Source organism: Capricornis sumatraensis, chromosome 5 (assembly GCF_032405125.1).
Source record: "Capricornis sumatraensis isolate serow.1 chromosome 5, serow.2, whole genome shotgun sequence".
Lineage (NCBI taxonomy): Eukaryota > Metazoa > Chordata > Mammalia > Artiodactyla > Bovidae > Capricornis > Capricornis sumatraensis.
In genome coordinates this window covers 86,182,007-86,194,982 of record NC_091073.1, presented here as the reverse complement: position 1 = coordinate 86,194,982, position 12,976 = coordinate 86,182,007, and the positions used below count along the sequence as shown (strand labels likewise).

The following is a 12,976-nucleotide window of genomic DNA, read 5'->3' as shown; positions in this document are numbered from 1 at the left end:
ACTTGAGGCAAGAAACTCCAGACTCATATGCAGAACCTGAATGAGGTACCTTCTCTGGGAGATACAAGAAGGTCCAGGACTATACCTACCAGGGTTTGGACTTTATACAAACCCATTGCTGGGCTTGTGACTGCTACAGATTTTGAGCATTTTGAGCATAAACCCAATATAGAATAAATAATACATGGAACAGCTTCTGATACTGATTATTCCCCAGCAAACTTCCATTTAAGATTTCATTTGTGGACTTCCCTGGCAGTCTGGTGGTTAAGATTCCATGCTTCCACTGCAAGGGGTACAGGTTTAGCCCCTGGTCAGGGAGCTAAGACCCTACTTGCTGTGTGGTGCGGCAAAAACAACAACAAAAAAGACTTCACTTGTAAAGTAGAGTTTTCAAAGCACTTTCAATATTTTACCTATTTGAATACTCACAAAAAGTAATATAAATTATCGTTTTTGGATATTGATGCTGGCATCAAATAGATCCTGCAAAATACAACCCATCTTATGTCAGAGAGGCCAGATTCAGTCTTAGTTGAGAGACCTTGACACCCTATGATGAATCTCCTCTGTGACAAAGCCAAGGTGATAACCCAGGTAGTCAGATTCAATGGGTCATACACATTCTGCACACCACTGCTGCCCTAAACAGACAGGACGTTTTCACATAAATTTTATCCAGTGCAATTTGAATGATAAAATACATCAAATCACCTAAATATTCAAGTAATTGTTAAATGCCTGAACCCATATCTTATAATTAAAGCACAAGATTTTTCTCTGAGCCAATATGAAGAGAAACCCTAGACAACTTTTGTATTTTGAAATGTATATTCAAGCATGCAATATGCATTTAAAATTACTTTGATCTAAGATTAAACTTTGCCAACTTTGCAGATAGGCTAATGTAGGGAGACCCAACCTTATATTTCAGATGTAATTGTTATATACAGGTTAAATTATAGGAGGGAAAACGTGTTTTAGTCAGAGGATGTCAACTTAAAATTTTTAAATGTGGAAAATAAACAACCACAACTTACTTTTTGAGCACCACATATATGTGAGCACAGGAATAGAAACAAAGAAAGAAAAAATAAGCAAGATGTGGTCCCTGCTCTGGGGGAAGGTCATGAACTGATAACAAAGAAATACAGCTCCAACAAAGGGAAACAAATGCTATGGTCAACATATGAATAAGGCCTATGGCAGTACAGTGGATCGTGATCTCAGTTTTGGAGACTGAGACAGAACAGAAGGACATCTGAAGTAAAAATCCTTCAATAAGTTGAATGGTTAATGGATCAAATCCCTCCACTAAGCCAAGGCCATAGTTTGAACCAGGTCAAACTGGATTTGAACCTATGGTCAAAACCTTGGGGAGTGAACTTTCCTAAGTCATGGTCAAAGTGGCCTGATGCTGGGGAACCTGCCATTGCTTCAAATGAATGGGAGTGGGTGGGGCATCCATAACCTGCCCTACTCCAGATGAAAAAATACAGAGTTAATACCAAGCATGCATGCATGCTGGGCTTCCCAAGTTGCCCTAGTAGTAAAGAACCCACCTGCCAATGCAGGAGACACAGGAGACTTGGGTTTGATCCCTGGGCTGGAAAGATGCCCCAGAGGAGAGCATGGCAACCCACTCCAGTATTCTTGCCTGGAGAATCCTATGGACAGAGGAGGGTGGCAGGCTACAGTCCATAGGGTCGCAAAGAGTTAGACATAACTGAAGCACCTTAACACGTACCCTCCATCTATTATCTGCAGAATAAGGTTGAACAGAAATGCGCATGTTCAGTTGCTTCAGTCATGTCCAACTCTCTAAATCTACGGACTGCAGCCCGCCATGCTCCTCTGTCTGTGGGATTCTCCAGGCAAGAATACTGGAGTGGGTTGCCATGCCCTCCTCCAGAGGATCTTCCCAACCTAGGGATGCACACTCCTTAAAACATCTGCATTCTTGTTCACAGCACTGCACAGCCTGCCCTGTGTCAAACCTTGCTCAGTCTCCACAGTCACCAGGGGTAACTACAGGTTCCATAAGCAGAGTTATTGGAAAGTCTAGAAGAGCCAAACAAATGGCAAAGTCCCAAACCAACTTAAGATTTACATAGTACTTTTCAAAAACAAGTAGACATGGGACTTTTGTGTTCTTTTCTGGGTTTGGTTTGGCTTTTCAGGGAAAAAAAAAAAAAACAGGCTTTTCTGGGTTTGGTTTGGCCTGTCAACTCAATTCTCAGACAGCAAAAGGACTGAGAGCTAATATAAAATAAAATTTAAAAAAAAAAACCCAAACTATAAAGTGAACCTAAAGATGCCTGGTGCTAAGAAATTTTTTTAAAACAACAGCACAAAAAAAGACTGTCATTCATACCATTCACACCTGAAGACTGAATTGTATCTGCTTTGAAAATGAACTTTTCCTGCTACACAGAAGTAACAATATGGTAGTACTGGACGCCATAAAACAACCCTGGTTCCTTTGTGGACTCTCTGAAGTTTGCATGCTTAAGGATCCCAAACAACTAACAAACTTAAAAAAAAAAAAGATGCCTGGTGATAGATACGGCACAGTGGGACCCGTGATTCATTTGATCAATTTCACGCCAATTTCTACAGCTCAATAAAGTCACCACATTGTAAGCAGGCTGTTCTCCCAAATTACATTGCACATTCCCAAATGGTTTCTTATGTCTCAGAAATATTTGGTAAATATGCCCATTTTTGCTGTGAGAGTAGCACTAAAAAGCAGATGGATATTTAGAAGGCAGTGGATTCAGACTTGGCACCTTCTTTATATTAGATATGCGTTTCTTCTGTAACAATCCCACAAGCAGAGAGTGTAGAAGGGGTGTGTAGGTGGAATGAAACTGTTGGACCCTTTTAGCAACCCCTTATACTGATGTCCAGGGGAACAGTTAGAAGGAGCTAAATTTTGAAAATTAAACAAAATAACAGTCCTGGCCCATCCTGAGCACTCAGTTCAGTATGGGCTCAGTGACCAAGGAATCTGATTCTATAGAACAGGTTCTTTTTCACACACTTTGCATTTAGCTCCCATGAAAATCTTTTATTGTTAAGCCCATACATTCCAGATTTGGGAAAAGTCATCATTATACTTAAGGGTTGCTGCCAACATTCAATGTCAGGTGAGCCAATCCCTACATAGGCTGATCTTCTGGCTCCTTTAGCAAGGCTCAGATTCAGGGTGAAGCCTGGAAGTCTTTGCTTTCTGACTCTATTTAACACTGAGTAGGCCAAAAAGTTCGTTCAGGTTTTTCCATTAAGATGTTACAAAAAACCTGAACTTCCTGGCCAATCCAATGTATTGGACCGAATTAATCTGGAACAAACTTCTATAAGAGATGCATTTGCACTCAGATGGTAAAGCGTCTGCCTGCAATGCGGGAGACCCGGGTTCGATCCCTGGGTTGGGAAGATCTCCCTGAGAAGCAAACGGCAACCCACTCCAGTACTCTTGCCTGGAGAATCCCACAGGTGGAGAAGCCTGGTAGGCTACAGTCCATGGGGTCGCAAAGAGTCAGACACTACTGAGCGACTTCACTCACTCCCAATGCAGAGAAGTACCAAATTGGGTTTCCCTAGAGCTGGATTCAAGGTTCTGGATTCACTTCTGGGGGGACCTGAGAGTTCCCCCTGAAGTCCCCGTCAAGGAGGCCTGAGATTCATCCTTAGAATTAACCCAACCTCCACAGAGCCAGGAGAAGGAATGACACGTTGGAGAAAGGGAAGCCAGACTGCCTGATCCCAGGGTGGAATGCCAACCTCTGGGCCAGATTGAGAGCTACAATGACCTTTTAGGGAAGCTTCCATTTACCAATCTCCATTCATCTTTCATTTCCTCTCTTCAAACAGAAAAGCATATAACCATTAATGAAGGGGAACTGGCCAACAGTCCAACGATGGAGAGAAAACCTCAAGCACTTAAAACAGAAACTTTGGAACCAAAAAAAAAAAAAAAAATTGCATTTTTTTTTTATTAATTCAAAACATGTTATGGACACCATCTAATGCATTCTCCCAATGCGGGAAAACAAGTCCCACATGTTGCAATCAGAGTAAAACTTATATTCATCCATGCAAACACTGTCTTGCACAAGTCTGGGGATCCATGGAATGAAACCATCATAATACATCTGCCATCTGAATTTTATGGATGAGAACAATAATATAAAGAAAGCCAAGCAGCCCATCTCCAGCAATCAACAAACTGCACAAACAATGAAATACTGATTTTCCCTCCCCAGGCCTTTGTCCAATAGACCATCACCCTGTTTCAATTTCACCATAATTCTTATCTTACCAGCTCTCTAAGTAGAATCAGGAAAAAGACAAGAGTGGGAAATGGGTGAGACGAGGAAGAAGATGTGATGAATGTTTGTTTGGGGTCTCACAGAAGTCTGTGGACTCAGGGGGCGGGGCACTCACCTCTGAGCTTTTTAGATAATGCACACAACTGGTCAGTGCAAGCAAGTAAGAGGTCATAGCTGTCTTTTCAACCCTGATTATTCTCAGCGATCTGGTCAAGAGCAACCTGCACAATCACACACAGGGATTTCATGGCTGGTCTCAGGGAACTAGTAAGGAGATAAACAATAAAGGCAAGGAAGACATAAGCTGGAAGCATCTTGCACAAAATCACATCTGAAATCATAAACCTGCCTGGTACCGCACTGCCAACTCAGGTGGACCCTGGGACTAGAGTCGACCCCAGAAATCCCTCCAGATTAACTCTCTTGCTTCCTGTTGGTCTAGAGATGGGGCTAATGTAAGGCAACAAATTTACTTCCCTACCTAGCTCTGCTCAGAGAAAAACTCTCCTCTCAACTCCAGACTCCACTGGCCACCCAGCCCACTGACTCCCAGACGTTTGTCACTTGCTATGAATGGTGGAGCCGGGAATGGAGGCAAGGATGGGGTGCCTACTGAGTAGTCTTTCTGGCCCATCGTCTTACAAGGTGGTAGAGATCTCTGGGGAGTGGAACCTGATGAATAATGATGGTTAAGCGTTGAGTGGAGCCATGCAGCGGATGCCACATCCAAACTCGGACTGGCCACAACTGCAGAGAAAACTTCTGACCCTGGGGTCAGTAGGTCCTCTGCATCAGAGTTGCCTGTGGTACCTGTTAAAAATGCATGTCCCAGGTCTTAACAGGTGACTTCTAGACCTACTGAATTAAAAAAACCACTGTCCTCGGGTCTTCCCTGGTAATTCAGTGGCTAAGACTCTGCACTCCCAATGCAGGAGGCCCCGGGTTTGATCCCTGGTCAGAGACCTAGATCCCATATGCCACAACTAAGACTCAGACCAGCCAAATAAATTAAGAAAGAAAGAAAGGAAGGAAACCACTCTCCTAAAGCCATGTTGTTACAGGAAAGCGTCCAGCTTCCATTTCTTTATCCTCAGTTTTGAACCTCCAGTGCTCATACTTGCAAAGCCACCAGTTCCTCTTCCTTTCCTCCTGGAGGGAGGCTGAGCCCCCTCTCCCTGTGCCCCCGTGCTGCTCTGCACCAAGTGTCTGTCTCTGTTCTACACCAGAGCTTCTCGGCTATTAGTTTACTATTGCCTCCTCCCTCCACAAGGAGCTCTTTTAGACTTTTCTGTCCTAGCTGGCCCCCTTCTTCAGTGAAATGTTAACACCACAGGTATGCCACACATTGGCTCTGTTCATGTACCTCAGCCCTTTGCGGGAGTGCAACAGTTGTGCTACCTAAGACTTTTCCACCTTCCCCACTGCCACCTCAGAACCAACTTCCACCCCCTTGGGAAGGCATGCTCTAAAGGCAGGGTCACAAGACAGGCTCAGCAAGGCAGAAGGTCCGAGGAGGGCTGGAGGTAAGGATGCAGAGTAGCTGAATGGGCAAACTGAAGCAGGGCCAGCTGACTGTGCCCAAGTGTAAGTGTGGGCCTCGTGGACCAAATCTTCTAACATCTCAAAGAAAAAAATGACAAATTAAATTTTTCACTTGAAATCTCCCAGTGTTTAATGTTGTCAAGTAATCCCCCCAAATTGTACACACTCAAAAAGCTAAGTTTTCTTTGCAAGATGTTCATTTGCAACTCCTGCTCTAGAAATTTTTAAAGGAAAAAACAGCAGAGGTTCTAAACTGCTATGTGCATGGACGAAACTTCCCAGAATCCTTAGCAAATCCTCCCAGCTGCTCCAGGTGCACTGCACGTGGGAATTAAGATCCAGAGGGAAGCCCTCACCAGGCACAGCCTAATCAAGTCTTCATTGACCAAGTGACGCCAGGCTTCTGGGTCAGTTGGGAGAGAAAAAGCGGGATTATAATTAATCTCAACAGCCAATCAGTTTTATAGTCATCTTCTGCCCTGTCCATGGACATAGATTTCTTTATTCTAAGCTGAAATATTCACCACTCACAACACAAGCTCTCCCTCCTGCTACCAAGCTCCCTGCAGACCCCCACAGTGCTTGGCTCCTCCCCACACCCATGCCTGTCTGTACCCTGCTCCTATGGACCAGAATATTCTCTGAAAGCTGCCCCCTGGGTAAGACCCAGATGAATCCTGTCTTTTGTCACCTCTCCCTTCTCTTAAAATTTCGATGTGGTTGCCACACTGCTAGTTCTTAACTGTAGGCAACCTGGTGTTTTCCTCTCTTTCTCATTCATAATGTTGAGCCCCAACACCCTGTAGACAGCAAACTCCATAGAGGCTGGACCTGCCTCTTCTCTTTCTCTTGCTCCTTCTCTCCACTTATTAGGATTCCCAGGAGTCACTTAAAAAATATTTAGAGGGAATTCCCTGGCAGTTTAATGGTTAGGACTCTATCTACACTTTCACTGCTGTGGGCCAGGGTTCAATCCCTGGTCAGGGAACTAAGATCTTGCAAGCTGCACATCCAAAATCAAAACAAACAAACAAAACATAAAGAAAGAAGTAGAAATATTTAGAGACTAAAGGCAGTGATTATACCTCTTTTCACACATCTTTCTTCCATGAAATTATGCTTAGTGACATGTGAAAATTATACAGGACTTTGTTTTTAATGAGAAGATAGGGTACAGTGTACACATTCACAACTGATTTTACTGACAGATTCCATTTGCCCTGTAATGTGAGAATCTATACAAGGAAGCTCCAAGTCTCCCACAGATGTTAACATCTTTATTTCAGGGTTCTCGAAAAATTGACCCTGGGGGTACAAATGTTTGTTTCTTTTCATGATAATAGTAGTTTCTATAACCCTAAACCCAGAAGACTGATAGAGTCCACCCCAGTTCCTTAGACAATTCCTGGAATGGACTGAAACTGGTGGGTGATTGTGCAGAAAAAGGAAAAGAAAAACTTTTCACCTAAGTCCAGGGGAGAGGTAAAGAACAATAGAGTCAGCTTACAGGGAGAATGGCTTCTCTCCAGGAAGGATGGTGCTACACTTTGAAATCTTCCACCATCCCCAATTCATGCTGTCTCCAGCTTGGTATAAGCTTTCATTTATCCAGGGATCAGTAGCTGGGGGTGGGGGGGTGGGGGTCAGGGGGAGAGTTTCATTCTCCAGCTGTTGTGTCATTTCCCTTGATAAGTCCTAAATTGACTGCGTTATCTGGCACCAAAGGAGCCTTCCCACGGTGGGCATTTTTTATTATGTGCCCTTTCAGGGGACAAAGACATCTGTGTCAATAAATTGCTATGGGGCGGTGGGGGAGGGGTGAGGGACAGTGTTATTCCCACAATTTCATAAGTATGCTCTTCTTAGGGGCTAATGTGAACACAAGAAATTAGGCATCTGTTAGCCTGATCAGTGATCAGATAAAGGAAAATACAAAATACTATTTTTTTCCAAGGGCAATTTTTAGCACTGAACAGTCCAGTTAAGACATATCAAATAGAAATCTTTTCATCTTTCTATTTTTGCATGATATCTGAACATATTTATGGGCAAAATGGAATTGCACTCCCCCCATAACTGGTGTGTCGTCCCCCTGCTGTCCCCTGCCGCCCCCACCCCCCCCACCCCCCCGGCACTGGTAGTATTTGCTAAGCTCTAAGGAACTCACTCTTGTATTGTAGAAGTGGCTGGATGGGTTCACTGTGGTTTTCATCTGGGACAGAGCTATCTCAAAGGATGATTGGTGCAGGTGGAAATGAGTTGAGGATAGGGGCTTGCGCTCCACTCCAGGGAGACAAAAAACATTCTGCCATGTGGCTTCCCCACCTCTCTGCTATTATAAAATGAGCCAACTCTCTCATCAGCCATCATGAACACATAGTACTCAGATGTGCGTTGATGTATTGATCCTGTTTTTAAAAACATCTCCACAGATCCTCAAACGGCTGCGGGTGAGGTGGATGGGGTTAATCTGGAGGAGATCCGAGAATTTGCCAAAGCTTTTAAAATCCGGCGCCTGTCCCTTGGCCTGACCCAGACTCAGGTGGGCCAGGCCCTCAGTGCCACAGAGGGCCCCGCGTACAGCCAGTCGGCCATCTGCAGGTAACCCGTGCTCGCATGCTGTCACCTCTCCCAGCCGGCCCGGGCCTCGTTTGTCCTCTCGGCTCAGCTTTTCTTCTTCGGGTGGGCAAAGCTGGAAGGGTAGAGTGTGGGAACAAAGTTTCGGGTAGCTATGTGTTGGGATTGGTGATGTTGATGGAAATGAAGTTGCTAAAGCAGATTTGGGGAGCTGGCTTGATAATGCCCATCAACTCACAAAGAACTTCCAAGGTGGTTTCATTGGAAATACATCTCCCATCACCCCCACCCCCGCCCCTCCCTGGGGCCAGAGGCTTCCTTCAGGACCCACAGCCCTACATAGCTGAGATTCACTGTTTCCTGTGTGTGGACTGATGCTGTAAAGCTGCCAGTCCCAGATGGTGTTAATACTCTCACCATTTCTGCTTCGGAATGGCTCTCTAGATTTTCCAAGAAAACACACCTTGAAAAAAGAAAAAAAAAAAAGAACCATCTTGTGACCACGAAGGATTTTTCTAACTCGTCTCACCAGACACAACTTTAAAAGCATGTTTTTAAAAAGAAGCAGCTGCTTTACATAGCTCAGAAAAGCATAGTGCGAATTTGGCCTAACCTAGCCCACTCCCTCCCCAAATTAAATACATAAATGACAGAAGCCAGCCTTGGTTGTGTTCGAGTTGATCTGGGTCAAGCCGCCAGAAGCGGACCCCGCGCATGCATGTGTGTGTTGCACTAATCCCATGTTTATGCATGAGGTAACAAAGGCACTTCAGTAAGAGCTTTTTCCTCTTGGGCAATGTCTTATGAGTCCTCCTCCATCAGGAAAAGCCAAGAAACCAACTCTAAACTCATTTAAGTGGATTTTGTTCTTGGTGATCCATGAAATGCTGTCTTTTTATCTGCTCTTTATACTTTTAATGTATTCCCCAAAGGACGGAAGTGTACTTTTCCTGCAGTTTAAGACTAAGGTTATAAATAACATCAGTATGGGGTAGTAGCTTGCAGCTCACATTTTGCTCAATGATTTTCCATAAAACCCATTGATTGTTGTTAAATACAAAAAGCACCATAGGATCCTCTCACTTCTATGGTCTCCCCTACTGTTTTTTCTTATAAGATACCTCCCTGTAGAAAATAACCTTTATTCAGTCTATACAAGGCTACTACTGCTGGGAAATTTGTTTCCAGGCTTGTATATGTTATTCCAAACAACATGTACTGAAGCATCAACACTAACAAGCAGCATCAAATGATATGAATACTGTTGCTCCCTGTTGGGAAACATTAATTTTGTTTCATCTCGACAGGCTGGTGATAAAGGCTGCCACAGGTTTTGAAGTTGTTGCCCAAGTACTATTGTTGCTAAAGTCCTCTTTGGCTTATTTTTAGTCCTAAAATGCAATTTTCTTCTCCTGGTTGAAGTTCTGTGTAAGGTTTTCACTGACACACATAGTATTTCTTGGGCATTCCCAAACAAATATGTTGATTTCTAAAATCTCTTTTGGAAGCCAAAAAAAATTATGGCTGAAATGAAAAGGTGACTTGGCGGGTATTCACTGTTTAATAGAAAATGGCAGATGGCGACTTTGGGGCCCTTTTCTAGCTCCTAGTGTTTCAACAGGGTAGTTTTTAGAGCTAACTACCAAGGGGGAAAAAAAATAGAAGTCTTACAAGAGACCAAGATCTGACAATGGAACAACTCCAGTTAATTTAAAGTGTGGGGAGGACTCTGCATCTGCACATGCTCTAGTGTCACTCTCCCCTTATTAGCTGCAGGGACTCCCTATTTTTTTTTTAAGTAAGGCTTTGACAAATGCCCCCACATCAGAGACACAGAGGAAAACACACCATCAGTAAGCCAGACATCCTTATCACAACCTTTATCCCCCATACCACAGCACTATAAAGCCTGTTGTCATACTATCAAGACTTTACCTTTGGGAGTTTTGCAGCAAATGATGGTAAAGTGTAGTATGTGGCAAATGAACGCAACAATGAGCGCTTTAGCAGAGCCTGCCACAGGGAGCAGCTCATTAAATGATAATAAATAATTAGTTCATTTTACAGTGGAAGCAAAATGTACTTCTTTCCTCTTTGACTAGCCAAAATTTGGGAGTTTTTTTAAATAAACAACTTCTTGATCTATATGTGAAAGGGAATGCTATGGGAATCACATTAAAATTTGATACTATTGGTGCTGCTTATCACAACATAAGATATCTAAAATGGGATGCCAAAAAATAAGATTAAGGCACATAAAGGAAGCCTATCCTTTTGTGTCCTTTTGCAAGCATCCTCCTAAAACATGCTGTGACAAGAGCAGGTTCATTTTCACTCTATGAAAACAGTCAATTGTAATAAGATGCACTCTGCAGTCAGAAGGTTGTTTTTCAATAGCATTGAACTTGAAAAGCTAGAGGAGAATGCTATGGATTCAAAGTTGTCATCCTGGAGGGTTGTGCATTTAGTATTAGAATAAACAAACAAACAAATAAAAGGAATGGGTACTGTATTTCATTGAGAGTGTGTATGAATTTGATACCAGAATGACCTGTTTAAACACTGTATATAATTTTGTCCAAGATGCTTCATATTTTTTTAAGTCAGTGTTGCAAAGAATTTCTGATGGCAATTGATATATAGAAGACCTCATTTACAGAAAATGATATCATTCAAGTACAGTTTGCAGATATAGCGCATTAAACACAGCTTGATACCCTGGTGCAAAAGTACACCATTACACTGGACGGTGTTGAAAGGCCTGAGGTGGCCCTAGCACTTCCAGGGAGTGGGGGGTGTTCATAGTAATTACAATGTGTCCAGCTGTTTGAGTCCAACAGTAGAGTAACAAGGGGTTATGTTTTACCTGAAAAGGGAGCATGTTGTTAACTTACATATGGTGAAAATTGTTTGTTACCAGAGAGAGACATAGATGGGAGGGGGCTTAGGGGAAGAGAAAGAGATTAAAATGAGACACAAAACAGAGATGAAAAGAGAATCATAAAAGAAACGTGTCCCAGTTGCCATCACTGATGATTAGAATGGATAGAACGTTTTTTATCACCAAGTCAATGGGGGGGATTGAAGGAAACCAAATGGAAAACATACAAAGAATCATTTTAAACAAAAGAACATGACAGCTCTTGTCTTTGATGTCACTTCCTGGCATTAATTTTTGCCTTAAGGATTCTGAAGTTTGGGGGAATTGGTGCTGGGTGGATTCAAAGCAAAGCTCAGATCTCAAGCATTTTCAGGAAAAAGATCTACGAGTGGTTTTTCTGTTTCTGTCATGGTGGCTTCTGTGTTGTGCTGTGTCCACCCGTGCTCACCTGGTCCTCATGTGGGTGTGCGGGCTGCATGTGGGGGGCATGAAGCATGCAGGCGGTGGGCGCTGGCTTGAGCGGGGTGGGCTACCTTGCAGCTGGCTGCTTATCTGGAGTGAATTCGCTCTGCCAGTCAGTCAGGCAGGCAGGCAGGCAGAAGGCCCACCCTGGCAGAGGACTCAGTGTAAGACTGTTCTTTCTCAATTTTCCCCCCAGACACACCATCCTGAGAAGCCACTTTTTCCTACCACAGGAAGCCCAAGAGAACACTATAGCTAGCAGTCTGACAGCCAAACTGAACCCTGGCCTTTTGTATCCTGCCAGGTTTGAAAAGCTGGACATCACTCCTAAAAGTGCCCAGAAGATCAAGCCGGTGCTTGAGCGGTGGATGGCTGAGGCTGAGGCCCGCCATCGAGCAGGTATGCAGAACCTGACCGAGTTTATCGGGAGTGAACCGTCCAAAAAGCGCAAGAGGCGCACCTCCTTCACGCCCCAGGCCCTTGAGATCCTCAATGCCCACTTTGAGAAGAACACACACCCCTCTGGGCAGGAAATGACCGAAATTGCCGAGAAGCTGAACTATGACCGGGAAGTAGTTAGAGTTTGGTTCTGCAATAAGAGGCAAGCCCTGAAGAACACGATTAAACGCTTAAAACAGCACGAGCCGGCCACAGCGGTCCCTTTGGAGCCCTTAACAGACTCGCTGGAAGAAAATTCCTAAAGAGACACCCACTCAAAATCAGAAAAAAAAAAAATCCACGGAAACTAAACTCCACCCTTGGGACTTTATCCCATTACCAACCCCTCCCCACAAAAAGAAAAAAAATTACATTAAAAATAAATTTTAAGAGAGCCCCAGTCATCACCCTTGTAAGTAAAAGACTAAGAAAATTACCAAGTGAACAGGATGGTTTATACACCTTCATGGGATTTTCCAAAAAAGAAAAAAAGAATTTTTTGAAAATTTTTAAACAAGGAGTACACCACATTGCCGGTGTCGGGGGGAGGATAGGTCCCTCCCCCACCTGTCTCCCCAAAGCCAGTTTTCTAATGGATTTAAAGCAAACCAAATAACCACAAACTCTTTTTCTGTACATTATGAAAATGTGAACACATTTTAAGGAAAAAGAAAAACAACTAAACCAAAAAAAGAAAGAAAGAAAAAAAAACAAAAAACACCAACAACAAACGAAAACTTTT

General features: G+C 43.4%; 1 protein-coding gene across 1 annotated transcript in view; it reads left to right on the top strand.

Moving 5' to 3' along the window:
* POU6F2 (POU class 6 homeobox 2) overlaps positions 1-12,497 on the top strand; it is a 496,246-nt gene extending 483,749 nt beyond the window's left edge. Inside the window, exons 9-10 of the mRNA XM_068973219.1 lie at positions 8,309-8,477; positions 11,993-12,497. Of these exons, the coding sequence (XP_068829320.1) occupies positions 8,309-8,477; positions 11,993-12,497 (674 nt within the window). The remainder of the gene's footprint in view (positions 1-8,308; positions 8,478-11,992) is intronic.
* The last annotated feature ends 479 nt before the right edge of the window (positions 12,498-12,976 follow it).